The sequence below is a fragment of the Engystomops pustulosus genome, chromosome 7 (genome assembly GCF_040894005.1).
Source record: "Engystomops pustulosus chromosome 7, aEngPut4.maternal, whole genome shotgun sequence".
Taxonomy (NCBI): domain Eukaryota; kingdom Metazoa; phylum Chordata; class Amphibia; order Anura; family Leptodactylidae; genus Engystomops; species Engystomops pustulosus.
The window spans coordinates 17,874,568-17,892,562 of record NC_092417.1 but is presented as its reverse complement, the minus strand read 5'-3'; the positions used below and the strand labels follow the sequence as shown (position 1 = coordinate 17,892,562).

The 17,995-nt window shown below is 43.7% G+C and overlaps 1 protein-coding gene across 1 annotated transcript in view; it reads right to left on the bottom strand.

The window, feature by feature from the left end:
* The window catches only part of PLEKHO1 (pleckstrin homology domain containing O1), a 34,620-nt gene that overhangs the window by 10,820 nt on the left and 5,805 nt on the right, over positions 1–17,995 (bottom strand). Inside the window, exons 3-5 of the mRNA XM_072114991.1 lie at positions 2,069–2,209; positions 474–578; positions 126–227 (exon numbers count right to left, since the gene is read on the bottom strand). Of these exons, the coding sequence (XP_071971092.1) occupies positions 126–227; positions 474–578; positions 2,069–2,209 (348 nt within the window). The remainder of the gene's footprint in view (positions 1–125; positions 228–473; positions 579–2,068; positions 2,210–17,995) is intronic.

The window sequence follows — 17,995 nt, the reverse complement described above, 5'->3', positions numbered from 1 at the left end:
TGTCAACTCATCGCAACTCGCATGCCATGGCATAGCAGTTCTTAATAGCTGTCTTGGCCCAAAAGTCATGCATGCACAATGGAATGTTCCACTGATGGACGTTCATCCTTGACTTGAATACATACCACGGCCATGAGGTGACCTCTTGTCGGCGGACGCCTGGAGTGTTGTATCTTCGCTCTATCTCTGGTCGGATGGGCTAGATAACTATCTTCTTCTACCGTGACCTGTCAGAAAAAAAGGATGTAAGTCACTCTCATATTTCCACCAGAGCTTTGGAGCACATGTACATTAGATAGGTATCACTCGCCATTAAAATCACCCTCGGAGAAAAAAAGGCAATCAAAGAAGAGTTAAGGAGAAAGAAAATCTGAATTTCTACGTGTGGGTTCCAGAGCAGATGCAAAAATTGTTAACATTGAGCATAGAGAGCGGCCAGCTGCAGGGACGGGACCTAGGTGGATCCTGCTTACCTCATCTAAGATGCGGTTCTTGGCTCGAGTGATTGCCGAGTTCAAGGCGTTGATCCAAGATTCTTTTTCCTCCGGGCTGACAGCGAGGAAGATTAGGTTTGGAGCCTGACGAAAAGAAGGATATACTGAAATAGCTGCGATCGAATGCAAAGAACGTGTACTGTAGGGCAACGCCGGATGAAGGGTTATATTGTAGGAGACGAGTGAGACCATGGGGTCTTCAGAAGAACTGATTCCCATTTTAAAAAATCTGCTGTATATCAACTTATGCTGCGGATATTATAATGTAATAACAAAGGGTAGGGGACAGGGTATGAGGGTGGGGGATTTCTGCCAGTAAACAAACCCATATCATGGGTTTCGGCAGACATTTTGCCACAAACGCTCCTCATGATGTGGTCTACAAAGTCTACAAAGGAACACATGATATTGCAGGAGGGCCGGGTGGGCACAGTTACATTCAGTTGCAGGTATATGGGTTATTTCATCTGAACAGATGAGAGCCAAAAGGGATAAGCGTAGCCAATAACCCAGCAGTGATAACAGATGCCTGTTCTCATGTGCTGACTACGCCAGATATTATCCAGCAAATTAATTAGAAAAGAACAATATAGAGACGGGAATGTTACTCCCACATCCGCGAATATACATCAGCAATACAGGCAAAACAACACAGGAGGGACCGAGTGCAGACCTGGACTACATCTACACAGAGTGTATGGGAAAAACATGTTTTACAACCCCGACTGTAGTCTCCTGTGATCACCCTACATAGGACTAATCGAAGCTGAAAGCAGAGCCGTCAATCAAATGCAGACACTCATAGCTCAGCAGCAGAGTAGCGGATAAATGGGGGGGGGGGGGGGCTCTCAACTAGCTTGGACTTCAATCAATTGGCAATACAATAGATAGCCGTTCAGAAAGCAAATCGTTATTGGAAAACTCTATGAGCTTATTTCCTAGGGGAACAAAAGGATCAAACGTGTTAAAAAGAAAGTTGGAACGCTTCAATTTACGGACAAAGTTCACAGATTTGGTCAAAAGTTGAAAAATTTTCCAGTAAATCTACTCTCTGCGGGCTCGGCACTGGTTTAGTGAGTGAATTATTAGAACATGGGTACAAGGGGTTAAGCGTCAAGTCAAGCACACCTACTGTCACCTTCTTCATTTCTATGACAGTGTGTAAGATAGCCTTGCTGTATACCTGAATAGCTTTGGAGCTTTCACTCAGAACTGATTGGGTAGAAGCCGCTCCATTTAACCAAGGATACAGTCAAGTGCATAGGAGACAACTTGAATCTCAGTAGGCGATTAACAAAATCCCAGAGCAATGTCATTTTCCATTGAAAATGGAAAACCCCTTTAAGTCCGTCCCCCCACAGGGATTTCCACAACTGATGTAATTAAAGTTTCGTCATTGTGCAATGAAATGTTATGCAGCATTCACTGAACAAAACAAGGTTCCTAAATAATGTTGAGGAACCTCAACACAAAGTATATGGAAATGAACTTTTCGTTTCTAAATGTTTTTTACATAAAAAGTAGGAAACCACCATAGAAAGGTGACAACAATAAGCACACAGATGTTGACCTACTGTATTCCCTGGCTGTTTCGATCGCACAAGTGAAAAACGACTGTGGTTCTTCTTCGATCGGCTCCTTGACTTCCGCAGCTCCTCACACTTCTCGTAGTCACTCAGGTCGAAAATCTCTTGTCCGTTCTTTTCATCCTTTACCTGGAAGACATTATGATATATGTTACTGGGGAACTATTTTTTAAGAAGATTTCTACTTACATTTTAAAAATTCAAAAACATTTAGAAATGGCAGTAGAGCTTGTATGTGTAGTCTGGCCATGAAGCCATCAGATGACCCCAATTTTTTTGTACTGTGTACTGTGTGGTATTTGGATGAGGGTAGAGGCCCTTTTTTTACATTTGGGCCAGGAATTTTATTTACATTGGAGACCAAGATTTTTTGAAGCACCTATTTAGATGACCCAGTTCGTTCCATGTTTTGGCTCGATTCACCAGCCAAAGCAAAGTAAACCTAAACTGAAGGCAGGGTCGGCGCCAGCACTGGGCATATCTGGACAAGTACTGGGGCCCAGAGCTGCTGGGGGGGCCCACATGAGGCTGTACATAAGGAATACAATGAGGGTGAGGGGGGCGGTATCTAATGGATCCATAGGGTGTGAGGGGGGGCTTAATATAAAATAACCGTGACGGGGCTGTTTGGGATGATAAACTAAGGAATATTTAAGGGAACAGGAGGATTTCATTTCTGAATTTTTTATGCTGCCACGTGAGTTCACTCCAAAGGGGCCACTGAGGTTCTGTCGCCCAGGGGCCTACTGAAGCCTGGAGCCGACCCTGACTGAAGGCAAAATGTCCATAAAGTTCAACTATATTGGGTTGAGGTAAATCCATCCATTATATACGGACGGGATTGGCGAACCAAACTCATCCTTCTTCAATGGTTTTAAGGAAAGGAAGGAAGCTAGCGGTCTGTAGCCTGCACGAATCAGCCCAACCGCTAACATCACCGATCAGTGAAGTGAATAATACTGATTATCTGGTGACAATGGTTCGAACCAGGGGTCGGGAAAGATTAGGCGGAATGTGAACAGTCAATTCTTGAAGTTAATGAGTTGGAATCAGGAAAAATGAGCAAGCGTAATGATCTGAATGACTTTATGCTAGACATAGTGATGTCTAGGTGAAGAGGTCCAACACGGCACGTCTTGATGGGTCAGGGTTGTTTTGAGGCGTGAGGAGGACGTACACAGTATCGGCAGCTCAGTGATTTCAGAGCTTATGCTGCAGTTTTCTGTACAGTTTTCCTACAGGACTTACAATCTACTGCCCACAATGAAGATTTCCCTGTAATTTGTTACTAAATCTGTTACTAAATCTGTATTCTAGTTCTATCTCCCCGAAGATCTTGGTAGTAAGCCACAGGAATTCTTATTACAGGGTTGTGTGTGGCCCATTTGCGTGACGCCCATGTTTCCATCCTTTGTATGGCTTGGCATAAAGCCCTAAACAAGAGTTTGGGTTCAACCTGTGAATTCTGTGATGGACCAAATTCTGCACAATACATGGGCGTATCATAAAGAATATTTTTCTACCAGTATTGCCGTTTTTGACATTGCTTCAAAACAAGTGCTTCCGAAAGACGTCCACAGAAATTTGGACGTTCTTGGTTTGGACGACTCCTCCAGTTTGTGTCTTAATCCACTTTCCATTGTGAGACAAAGAGTATCGGAAGATCTATCAGGAGAACTTGTTATTTATTCTGTAATATTTTCTACGCCTTAGGCTACATTCACACTGCCGTTGCCCGCCCGTACCGTACCGTAGCAGGCAATAGCAGTGCGCGGGGAGAGGAGGAGGAGGTGAGCCATACTACGGAGAAAGATAGGACAGGTCCTATCTTTTTCCCGGGTACGGAGTGGTACGGTGCCGCACGTGTGCTGCACCGTACCGCTCCCGTATGGCGCCGTGCGCCCATTGCCGTCTATGGGGGACGTATATCGGCCGTATATTCGTCCCCCATACGGTAGTGTGAATGTAGCCTTAAACTTTCGAGTCAATGTTCATTGTGAGATGGATCCATCACTAGATCACAATTTCTGTGTGCCAGTGTAACACCACGGCACATGCTATATAAATAAATATTATTATTATAATGTGAACAGATCTGTAAAATATTTTTGGGGTGTCCACAAGTGTTTAGCTGTAATCTTCATGCAAGTGTTCCATTCCCCTAGAGCGCCACCACAAGGGACATAAAGCCTTGTTCAACGAAGGTCCTCCAAAGAACACAACCAAGAGGTTTTCTGTGCCCATCCCTAAAACAATCCATAATTCTTCTCCAATTACGGGTCGATGCATTATAACAATTCACATGAGATTGTAAGGCTAGCTATAAGCATGTCCGCAGAGTTCACCGATTTCAAGGGCATCCACATCAATACCATTTTAACCCTTCCTTTTCGATAGTGGCGTCTCAAAGCCCATTGGCTCTTTACTCTCTTTTTTCATACGAAACATCTGTTTTCTCTGATGTATAAGTTTACGGAGGGACCGTTTTGAAATTGTGAAGTGGACCCCCACACAATGATTGCTTATCCATCATGTATAAAACATATAACCATCAATAATATATCCGAGAAATCCACAGTAAAGTTGGCCATACACATAGACAACTGTTGGCCAAACCCACCCGATTTTTGGTTTGGGTTGACCATCTTATAATTTTTGGGTGATGTCTTGCGCTCCGCCCAGGAAAAAGAATCATTAAACATGTCTATGGTAGTAATAACTATCAGTTTTTTGAAGTATATTGCCACATTTAGGTGGAGTCATATAGATGTTTAGAGACGACATAACAATGGGCGCCACGTGTGCCCTTATGGATAATTCATATTCCTACCCCTATTATAAACTCAAACTGAAAGATGACAAGAGCTGACAAGTTAATCATCTGTTTCTGTCCTTGATTGCGAGGCCCTGTCTTTTTCTACAAACAACAAGAGCTGCTAGATAATTAGCGTTCAGGGATATGGGTAAGCAAAGCATCCTGGGAAATCTCCCTCCCCTTGTTGATCCCATGATAGATAGCAAAGCTGTATGTCTGGGGGACCGGTCAATAGTCCATCAATAAAGCATTTGTTTCCAAATGGAGCTTCCGAGAAAGCACATGTTGCGTTAACTTCTTCTTTCCTGGCTCCGAATACGAAGCCAATGATGGTTCCCGCTTAGAGACACTGTGGCTTTAAGTGGATCAAAGTATTCTGCCTAAGCCTTAATGGAGAGGGGGGAGGCGAGAATCTTTATAGAAGCAGCCATTAGGAAAACCTACATACCACAAAGAATGGTTTTTCCAGTTGCTTATATCCCATCAGTATATCCTGCAGCACAACACAGAAATTATTCTCATTCCCATCAATCCCCAATGAAGCTTACAATCTAATTTCCTCATCTCACACGCAGAAGATAAGGCTACTGTACAAAAACACAATCAATCTACGAGTGGGAGATCAGACTATGAAGGAAGATAGGAAAATCTCTATACAGATGTTGACTTTGGTTGAATTTGCTCCCTGCTGCAAAGTAACAAGGGTAACCACTGGGCCACCATACTACCTTCCTGTGGAAAGCAGCTCGGAAATTTTTTAGGTGCATTGGCTACCTAGAGTCTTATATCTGTCTAGCCTCAGGCTCCTTGCACAAGAATGTCTCCTCACCCCTCCCCACACCATTGAAACACTAGCAGCTGGCATCGTAATACAGAAAAATTTAGGACATGTCCTATATTTTTCCATGCTCGGTCACGGTGTGGTTAGCCAGCGTGTGCGCACCACACCGTGCCCGGGTGCCATAGACATCTGCAGGGACCAAGATCTGTCCAATTTCGTTCCCCCTTACATTTGTGTATAAGGGGCCTTAAATGAAATCTACCACAAGCTGGAAAACATATTAGACTACAAATACTTATTTAAGCTCCTCTTGATGTTGATCCCTGCACTATCCTTCGCTAGTATTGACACTTTGGGATAACCTAAAAAAGAAACTTATAACTAGCAGCCGGGAGTATAGGGACAAGATGTCCGGCACTACGGGCTGCTAATAATGCACTCCTCCTAATTATGCACGGCTCCAACATGAGAAAGGGAGGCATCGGTCATGCAGGTGGCGTGAATTCAAGCCTCTCTTATGACGTCACCTCCATCATGGGAGAGCATGGAAATGGGAGGTGCGTGGGCGTGCATAATTAGTAGCCCAGAACACTGGACATCTCTTCCCCGCACTGCGGGCTGCTAATTATAGGTTTCTTTCCTAGGTGATCTGAATATGTGTTGAGCTTAGAGAAGGACATCACTGGGATCAAGAAGAGCCTATGTGTATTTGTAGTTTAATATGTCTGCCAGCTAGTGGTATATTTCCTTTAAGGTTTACCTTTCTACAGTAGACTGTCACAAAGATACACTAGTAAATTTGTCTTACACCTTATATATCTGTTGGTCTGACTCATTTGGCTGATCCTTCCTAACTCCCTATACGCAGGAACAATCAGTTTGTTCTAGTTCTTATTAGTAAGAGAGGAGTAACCTGCTGTCAGTCATTTTGATATTCACCAGTCCTGCTCTTCTTTTGGCCTACTTCTTCAAAAAGTTACAACCCCCTACATACACACAAGGTCGTAAGCAACTCTCGTCATATTGATGGATTTGTTTAATGTGTAAATGCACTAGACTTGACTTTCATAAAATATCCTAACCAAATAGGTTTCTACACATTCCCAAAACACTGGGAATAAGGGTTCTTCCTAAGAGTAAGCTTAAAGATAACCATAAAATTTTGTTGGCAGAGCCTTCATTGCCTTCATTGCACATGTAGAACATGTCTCGAAAAGGGGCAAACCAGAATCTACCGGACTTCAGAATATTATGTTTTTTCAAATAAAAGTGGAGAAACCATAGAAACAACACGCAGTTCCCTATACTGTGCTTAAGAGATGCAAACACATCGAAACATTACTGTCAGTTGGGAACACCAGAATACATGTTGGTTTGGCTTTTATCCCACATCATGTCATTAGGCTTCCTGAAAGTCATGCTTGATGTTAAGTGGGCTGCCTTACAAGGTAGCTAAGAGGCAATACTTTCCTTATCCAATCATGGAAAACATATTTGCATATTTTCTTGAAACATTCATTCTTCTAACCCCACCATGGAGATGTAAGGGAAGGTCAAACGTTAGTTAACTCATGTCAATATACCAGGGGGGGGGGGGGGGGGGGCTTCCTACAGACTTAGGTACAGATTATCTTGTGCAAACGCAACATTAGTGTCATTAGACCATATTTATAGGGTTGTCAATTTTAAGAACACCTCTCTTTTAGGTAAAGAAAGCTTTTTCTAGTCATAAAGATGTAAAAAGCTGTCATTGGTAGGACTAAGTGATGCCCATCAATAGCTAGACGTGTCTCCATTGCTTCAGACCATGATGGGTCACAATATAGTTACCTCAAATGTAGGTTTTAGACAAAGTGGGGTACTGGGCAAAACTAAAAGTGGGGCCCCAAGATAAAACTATTTTATGAAGTTACATTAAGTAAGAGGCTCCTTTAGCCCTGATATCTATATAGATATATAGATGATAAGCAATGTCACCCAGACAATCAACCAAGGTATTACAAGAGCATTATATCCTCTGCCCACAAAACTCCACATGCAGGGGGCCCCTTTAGGACAGTGGGCCCTGGGAAAATGCCCAGTTTGCCCCCTCCACCCAACGCCGGCCCTGCTCAACTGTCCTAAATATAACATTACAAGTTAATTTTAGCACTTTTTACACCAGTCCTTATGACAATATTAGATTATACGGTCACACGCCACTTGTATTGGACATATAACATCCAGCTACACGTGCTGCGAGATGGTCTTCTGTCAACGCCAACTGGAAAAGCTCAGGTTATGCAGACCACTCTATATTCCTGTCATGAAGTGCTAGATGATCTGCCCTTTCTAGTTACAAAGCTGGAGCCAGATCCTGCTTCACTCCTAGGCAGCAAATGTGGTGATAAGTCCATGTCAGCTGTCATTAGAAAGACTGCGGGATTATCGTATGCTATTTATAGAGATTACAAGAGGAGGAAGTAGATCAAGATGTGTGAAAAGGAAAACTGCACGGACATAGTGAGAGTCGACAAGTTATATGTATATATCACCACTTTTCCAAAAATGCATGAACTCAAGGCAGACACACACATGTACAGGCCCATCGTTCTCCAATATCCCATCACAAAGCCACCATTATTCTGTCTGTTTCCATGTTTTAATCATCGTAAACGAGTAGTCAGCTAGTTAAATGTGTCTGATGGTCATTTCGGGTTTCTCACGTCCATCGTCAGAGTGGTCCACCGTTTGCTGGTGAAACCCCACCCCCTGTCAGTCGATGACCAGGCCCCCTTGTGGCACTAACTATGCCCCCGTTGCCCCTGGCGGGACTTCAATTCTGTATCCAGTTGAATATCATGATGTTGCGGAGAGAAATCAGCTCCCTACATCATCATTGTGTAGCAGTAGTTGTGTGGCCAACAGGCACCATGTGATGATGTCATCATGTCTGCTGGCATCACGGCACAGAGGAAGATGAAAAGAGGAGAGCTGCCAGGGAACAGGGACAGGTAAGTATGTGGTGTTTACTATTTTTTTTTTTAATTACTTTAAAACAGGGAAAGGAGGAGATGAGGGGGCCACAATATGAAGGAAAGAGAAGAGGCCACAAAATGAGGAGGGAATAGGGTCAACAAAATAAGGGGGAGAGGGTTCACAATATCAGGGGGAGATGAGAAGCCACAATATGAGGTTGAAATGAGAAAGGCCACATTATGAGGGCAAGATAATTGGGCCACAATATGATTGGGAAATGATGGGGCCACAATATGAGGGGGGGATAAATGAGGCCACAATATTAGAGGGAGATGAGGTGCCACAGTATGAGGGAGAGATGAGAGTACACAATATGAGGGGAAGATGATGGGGCCACAATATTCAGAGGAGATGAGGTGCCACAGTATGAGGGAGAGATGAGAGGCCACAATATGAGGGGAGATGAGAGTACACAATATGAGGGGGAGATGATGGGGCCACAATATTCAGAGGAGATGAGGTGCCACAGTATGAGGGAGAGATGAGAGGCCATAATATGATTAGGAGATGATGGGGCCACACTATGTAGAGGACATGAGAGAGGCCACAATATAAGGGGGAGATAAGAGGCCCCATATCAGGAGGAAATGATGGAGGGAAATCTGGCCGAGGCACAGATTTTTATACAGCTGTTATTAATGCTGGACCTTAATGCTGATTTTTTGTTTTAGAGGGTCAGCCCTCTTCAGATAAGATTCACGCACGGTAAAAAGGTGCCAGCAAGTGACATCTTATTTTACCGACCGACACATGACTAGAAACAGGAAGTTTCTTGCGTCAAATCTCTGAAGGACGATGGGCCAAAAATGTATTTGTGGAAGACGCGTGACTGGTGGGCAACAGGTCACTTCCTTCCTTGTACGGAATGTAAAATTAGTAATAAGGAAATGTCTCATGAACCCTAAACTAAGACCAAGACAACACAATGCAGTAAACTAAAACAAATACTAACAAATATTCAAGGAAAAAATAATAATGGTCAATTCAGGTGTGAGAGGTTGAGACCGGTTGCTGGAAAATGAAGTTTGAGCAACTTTGTGCACCTGGGATGTTGACTTGGCTTCTGGAGCCACACCTGGGGCCACCCAGACCCTCTCTTACCGCTCCAACCCTCCTGCCATAGGTTGGGGGCGCATGCCCGATGCAGGTGGTACCATGTAGCCAAATAGACAGATTTTTCGATTACGAAAGGTTGTGGCCCTGCCCTACAACACACATTGAGATATCATTACAAATCGGGGTAGATCAGGCCTTAGCACTGCTTAGTAGATCCAGACCTGTAGAAATTTCTACACACAAGGGACCTATAGAAGCCGCGTTATCTGCAATTTTCTTTTAATGTGGTTTGCTTATAGCAAATGAAGTGTTCGTCTGGTAAAGTAGGGCATCGAAACTCTAATCACCCTGATACACAACTAACGGAGGATCCGTCTGATTAAAATGCAGAACATTGTGATCTCTCTCCACGTTGTGAACTTGAGAACAAAGCTCTCCCGCCAGACATAATCAAAGCGGCCTGTGATGCCCCCCGTCATGGGGGAGACGAGACGCTCGTAGCCGCACATCTCACGAGACATACGAGAATTTCTATCAAGCTTCGAAAGAGTAAAGGGGGTACTCCAAAAGCGAGTAGCCATGGCAATAGAGGTTGTGGATTTTTTGTTTTTTTTTAAATGTCTGATTTTTACACCCCATTCACATGAAGCACCAAAACATTGGTGTATGCTTATTATTTACAAAGACTCAGAATAGGTCACCGAATGAGAATATTGTGGATATGCTGTTAAAGAACAATGGAAGAAACACAAATCTTAATCTCAGACATGATCTTTTCAATATATTTCAAATTTTTATAGGCAAGCCCTATGTAAACGCGGCATTAGGCCAGCAGTTCAACATACGATCCCATATAGATTCAGCAGCCAAACCCACTCGTTGGCAACCGGCCTTAGTGTTTGGAGAATTGCCTTGACAAGTGGTCGCAGGAGTAGAGTATGTGCCCCAAAAACAAAGTTGGGCTACACGACCATGTGCTCACCTAGGCCCGATCCTGGGCATGGCTCATGGACAGGTACAGCTGAGGGGGAGGGTAGAGCAGTAATCGGTAGTGAAGGGTCATTCGCGAATGAGCCACCACAAAGAGCCGGCTCTTGTTCGTGAACGACCTGTGCCGGATCCCGTCACTGAGCTGATGGCTCACTAAAGCCTGCCCCAAACAACTCACCACGTCCCCTTTAACCCAATAAAATTGGGTTAAAAGTGCTGTGATGTGGGGTGACTTACTGGCCTGCGGCTTCCTATTATTTATTTAAGCCTTATGAGCCAGCTCACTAAGAAGAGCCAGAATTCCCATCACTAGTAATCGGCAGTGCCCACATTCCGGCAAAAGATAGGACATGTCCTATTTTTCTGCAATGTGTCCACAGTGTGCTCACCGCACCGTGACTGGGTGCCATGGACCTCTATTGTGGCCGTAATCCTGTGTGGACAGATCATGACCACATATACTGTCATGTGCATGGAGCCTTAGCAATTTGAGGTGGAGATGGGTATTGTTATGGCATTTTGTATTTGTATATAGTGCCTTGCTTTGGTTGGTGATTGTTATGAGAGCACTCTCATGTTGGTACTGTCCATCTGATGGTATTTGGGGGTACTCTGTAGCTGGCACTATTTATTTTAGGAACTTTCTGGTTTACATGGGCACTCTATACACTATATAGCAATATCTAGCAATATTCACATGTATCTGCAGCGTGATGTAGATTTAGGTCAATCCCGCGCCCCTATCATCTGTCATTTGCTGAATTGGTCTAAGATACTAAGGTAACCTCCCCGTCTCCGTATCTTGGTCCTGAAAGAACAGCAAGTTACCCTGACCTTCCTGAGCCGCAGACAAACCAAGGATAAAAATTCTATGCAGGAAGGACGCAGTGTTTTATTATTACTAAAAAGTGCTGCATTACAGGCGAGGACTGTACAAAATGCTCCGAGTCATTCCAGGATTCAACAAATCCGCAAAGCAGCTGAGAAACCTGCAGTGACCGGATGAGAAACACGATTGTGTTCCAGCTCCTTCTTCACTGCATCCTCCAGCTCTGCCTTCTGCTGGATCCAGAGTCTACTATTCTAGTGTTGTTTTACCTAAATACTGGGGTGATTAAAATTAGGTTGAAATGGATATTTTAATGATCACCTATATGTTTTAATGATGCCCCTGTTCCCAACGGGTCACCACTTCCTTGTCCCTCTTGACACACAGGAAATGCTGCTCAGCCAATCAGTGGTGGGCTACCACTGTGACCATTGATTGGCTGAGCAGTCATTTCCTGTGAGTCAAGATGGTCCAGGAAGTGGAGAAGAGTATAGAGCAAAATCGGGATTTATTACTACTATTTTTGTTTTGTCAACTCCTATTCTATTAGCAACAAAAAAATATCTGCCCTTTGATCATTGTATAAGGAAAAAAATCTGCGACTTGGGTTTCCAATTCCTTGCCATTTCAAGATCTCTGCTGGCTGTATGTGAATGTAACCATTCCAGGGGTTGACAACCTATATATGCTCTTTTTTTGCTATGACTAAGGCTATGTTCACAACTACATCGGAGACATTACACCATATTCCAATATTCCCCCCAAAATTTCTGCACCCACAAAAGCTATGGTACGACCTAGTGAACTCAATATAGGTTCCTAGGGTCCTTCCATCACCTATCATATGACGGATCTCTCTACGTGACAGGGGGTGCTGCACTGTATGGCGTCACTTCTACACAATTATTTGCCTCTTGCAAACTTAGAATTCTGGACAAGAGTTCGAATTGTGGATACAACCGTACCAGACATTTAGCTACATAAAGTATTCTGCCCGTAGAGGATTTCTGTAGAGACGTGCAGAACTTTTCCATCCTGCCTCTCACATTACATTGAACTTGTGTTGGTTCCAGGCCAAGGACCGTGATCTTCGTGCACTTGAGTCGCTGGTGTGAGTTTGACTACGACAAGACTAGACTGAACTTCACTGAACATGTTTGACCATTGCATCATTCAAAATAGTGAGGAGTGGTGGACCGACCTACAGTGTCGGGCCTACACTCATGATCTTTACAGGGGATATGTTTTTGGTTCAATCCCTTAGCAATTTCTCATTATTCTGTCTAAAAGTATCAGTAATAGATAATATTGTTCATTACGTGACCTTAGCATACAAATTAGATGCAAGTCAGCCGATCCCACCGATGCCGATAGGGTCCACCAGAAGTTTCTAAGTTTTCTTCGATGAGAAGCCAGTGTTTGTATACAAATGACATCATCAGGAGGATGCTAATTGTGTGACATCACAAGGATGGGTTCAGCCACATAGCAATGCGAGGTCTCGGTTACCATACAATGCAGCCATTGTGACCACAGCTGCTGTAGGAAATGCTTGTAGACTTGACAAGCCTGTCAGATGGCTGGACCCTGGGGAAGGCAATAGGAACCCTTGAGCTGGCCTCTGGGAGTTCAGACTTTTCAAAGAGTCTACAAGAGCCAGACGCAGACAGTCCTGAGGGGGCCAATCCAAGCTGTCCTGTCTTTAACCATGAAAATGCTGGGGCTGTTGACATCCTTCATGTTCGTATAGAGTATTGGCTAGAGACAACATTCCTAGAAGATGTGATTCGGAACATAGTATTAACTTGTCGACGGAAAGGAAGAGCAGCAGATGTATACAACATTTATGGATTTTTCGGAATGAGATAAAACCCAGTTTTACAATGTATTGTCTCTCTCTAAAAGACCTGTTATGGTTGGCCACCGGACCATTGACTAATATAAAGTGTGACAGCTCAGCCATCATCCTAAACACGTCAACTCCTATAAGCATCGTCCATTACAAGTAAATTCTGTTTTTTAAGACAGCCATCACATTTCCAGAAAGACTTTGTCAAGTCTTCAAAGGAAAATGTGGCAGAATGAAAGTGTTGTAAGTGTCTGAAAAAAATGACTGAATCCATCTCATAGGACACAAAGCGCCTTCTACAGCCTCAGGGGGCAATGAACATTTTTTTTTTGGGGGGGGGGGGGAGAAGACATCAAACAGTATCTGTTCCTTGGAGTTGGGCCAGCCCCGAGACACTTCCATCCGCTTGTATCAAAAAATATCATCTAACGAATGAATATTCTAGTGGAATGCGCGTCTGGTCCTCGCTGCTTGTGAGAACGGAAGCTACGACTTCCCATGTGTCTCGTATATGTTTGGAAAGTGGAGATTGTCAAGCCTCATTCTGTCATGGTATGGAAACTGGGGCAGATATTACATGGAGATTTTATGGATGGACACAGTCCTGGAGAACCAAAAGAAAGACCTTTATAGACGACACATTAAAAAAACTAAATGTTGGCCAATCACTAGAGGCATTAGCTGGTAGTCTCCGAACACATAAAGACACGGTCCTACACACCGTCGACTTCTGCCATAATGAAGATCACAAGATCACAAAACTGGAGTCTGTAAAATGGGACCTTCACCGATATATAGTGCAAAATGGAACGTGAAGCTCTCCTACATCAACATTTCAACGTCAGCAAAGTCTTTCATATTCAACTGTTAAAGAGAACCTAAAATAACCCACCCAAAACACATACTTCATTAAAAATTATGATTAAAAAACATTGCCATATTCCCTTAATGGTTCCCATCCATGTGTGCAATGTTAAAAAAAAATCAGTTTGTAAAATTATCTGCAACTCACCTAAGGTAAGTCCAATGACACTAAGTGAGTGCAATGAGGCCCTGCATATTCAGTGTTCACTGCACTGTCCTGCCTTCATGTTCCTGATTAACAGGTCTCACTGCTGTGTGGAACACTGACAGAAAGCTCTGTTACATCATTGGGCACTTCATATCATGTGACCAGATTGGTATCATAGAAGGTCCTGTTACATTTGTACAGTCTGCCCCATGTATGGATCTGATCACATGAAATCACAGCAAGCCTCCATGGAGACATGGGAAGGAGTAGAAGTCCATGTAGAATGAAGAGGCGTAGAAGTCCATCTAGAATGGGGAGGAGTAGAAGTCCATCTAGAATGGGGAGGAGTAGAAGTCCATCTAGAATGCGGAGGAGTAGAAGTCCATCTAGAATGGGGAGGAGTAGAAGTCCATGTAGAATGAAGAGGAGTAGAAGTCCATCTAGAATGGGGAGGAGTAGAGGTCCATCAAGAATGGGGAGAAGCAGAAGTCCATCTAGAATGGGGAGGAGTAGAAGTCCATCTAGAATGGGGAGGAGTAGAAGTCCTTGGAGACATGCTGTGATTTCATGCGATCAGAAACATACATGGGGTAAATGTTGTAAATGTAAAAGGACCCTTGATGACATCAACCTTTTCACATGACATGCTGAAAAGAGGCACGGGACATAGGGAGGAGTAGATGGGAGGGGCCGGCTGAGCAGCCCCCTCTGATGCCAGGTAATATAACATAGAGTTGATTTATAGGGTTTGTAAGGGAAACTATTTTTAGCTAAAAGAAGGGTGTCAGTTACTTAAAAGGGCTCTATAGGAACCTGTCACTCGCTTTATTTGTGAAAATGTGGTGACAGGTTCCCTTTGAGATTTTTTTCATAACCATCTTCAAGGACCCACCAATCTTGTGAGAGTATATTCACACATGATATATTTCTTGCCTAAAAATTGTTGACTGAATTTGTAAATATAGCCTTGTAGGAACCTCAAAAACCTCTGTGGACTAGGGTTGGGTGCAAAACAGAACTCCCATTTCCCTTGTACTTGTTTTTTTTTTGGCCTTCATATCACTAGTAGCATCATCATCTAATGAGTTGCCTCCTCAGACGAAGGGACAACGCAGAAGTGCAAAGGCCTGGAAAACTGAAGTTATGTCCCGTGGCCAGAGAATCAGAAGTACCAGAACGATGTGGGGAGTCGGATTGAGGTAAACATGGGTTGGATTTTCCCTGGCCGACCCTACGAAAACTCCTTTAAGCTAGCCATGTACTTCAGGCTAAATGCCTGTTCAGCCATAATCTTTTTCTCCCAAACCTCTATACACATCCATGCTTGGCTTCTGAATAGGAAGACAGGAGGAAGCTTATGTAAGACCTATGGTTGTAGCCTATTTCCACTGAAAACAAAAGGATCAGACACTTTAAAACTCAACAACCCCCATCAGTCTGGAGAAAGTCAATTAATGGTCAACCCATGCTGCGGAAACCAATGGATTGACTCGGGATCAATCTGATTTGCACGGCCAAGAGAACATATGCTCTCAATATGTAAGATCATGGGGCAGATTTATCAAGCGATCTGAAAGTCAGAATATTTCCAGTTGCCCATGGCAACCACTCACAGCTCCCCTTTAAAATATTCATGAGCACTGGTGAAATGAAAGCTGAGCTGTGATTGGTTGCCATGGGCAACTGGAAATATTCTGACTTTCAGACTGCTTGATAAATCTGCCCCCATGTGTCTAGCTATGCAGCAGACTGGACATGAGCCACATGAGAAATGTTCCCATAGCAGTCTTGTTTCTAAGGAGATATGTCGGGGGTGAGTGTGAATACGTATGCACCACTGCGCACCATGGTCCTAAATACTGGACCAGAAGATGGGTCTTTCAAATACATTATATAAGTAGATATATTCTTGGAGTTTCCCAGCCTCCTCTATTTCCCGATGAGGAATAAGCGTAAGCCGTGCCCGGTTCAGAGCACAGAATCCCTGGTATTAGTCACCATCAGGGGGCTGAGAAGTTTACACAACAGTCAGTGTGAAGGGAGCATATATTTTCATTACGGAGCCCACTCATCTGATCTCGTCATCCAGCACTACAGGGAGCAAAGCTGCAGAACGGGAAGGAAAAGAGACTGAAAAACAAGGTTTCATTTCACTTTACTTCTCTCGAAAGAGAAAATCTCTGAAGGCATTGTACATAGAGATTATGAGATTTCCGAGCAGTGTTAATGGTAGGTGCCATGATACCTACGTGTGTGGCTTCAGACACCAAAGATGGAGATCTCACTCTATATGAAAACGGGGCCTCTCTCGAATGGACCGCTGCCGCTCCCTTCACTAACTAATAATCTCTAGGTCTGAGTTATATGATCTCTGCTTCGTAAGATCTGGAAACGGGGTATCGATGAAGGATGGGGAGCAATATAATTAAAGTTAAAGGGACCTTCCACTTAGAAGACAAGAATTTGACTTCACCATATATTAGTAATCTCTAGTACACATGCACAGCCCCATATGTTGTGCTCAAGTGTGCCTTAAAATGGCATCTGATTTCAACATGGAAGGGATATAGAAGTCATAGACACATCCCCTATACTATCCTCGACCAATACAGTAGAGATGGGGTGTGTCTATGACTTACTTGACTTACTTCTTCCTTAACGAAGTCAGCAGCCGTTTAAGACTGATGACATTTTAGGTATGATGACATTATACATCTTTTTATAGTAGAATTATCTAGATGGAAAATTACTTTAAGCATTCATTACAGAATTTTGCTTCCAAGTGTAAGCCCAACACAGAGTCCCATCAACTTGTCAGAATCAAGGCTTTAACTAACCAACAATCGGGTTAGTTACATGCAAATATCGAGGCTCGGGGCAAACGGCGCAATGTTCCAAACTTAAGTACAACCCTAATGCACAAAGTAAAGCCAAGTTCCTGGAAAGTGCTAGTGATCCTGTAACTGGAAGGGTTATGTACTATAAGTCCCAAGACTATGTACGTCATTGCAGCTCTTTCCATATGTTCATTCGGGAAGATCTACAACAAATTGTGCCACCAGGTGCAGCCTTGTGTCAACAATACGCGTCACAAAAATACTGAAAACCCCTTTAATTCATCGACACATTGGGGGTCATTTACTAAGGGCCCGATTCACGTTTTCCCGACGTGTCACCCGAATATTTCCGATTTGCGCCGATTTTCCCTGTATTGCCCCGAGATTTTGGCGCACGCGATCGGATTGTGGCGCATCGGCGCTGGTATGCACTCGACGGAAATCGGGGGCGAAAACCCGACGGATTGGGAAAAACCGCCACATTAAAAAAAAAAAAAAGTGTCGCAAGACTTGCACTTACCTTCACTAGGAATAGGCCGGTGAACTTGAGTGCATTACGGCGGGCCTCGGAGAACTTCAGCGCAGCAGCGCCACCTGGTGGACGCTACAGGTCTAATAACCCAATTACGTGCTAAAGATCGTCTATCCGGTTCATGTAGATGGGGCCAAACTGAAACTCATCCACTGTATCTGAATCCACCCTAAAAGATTTCAATAATTTTTCCCCC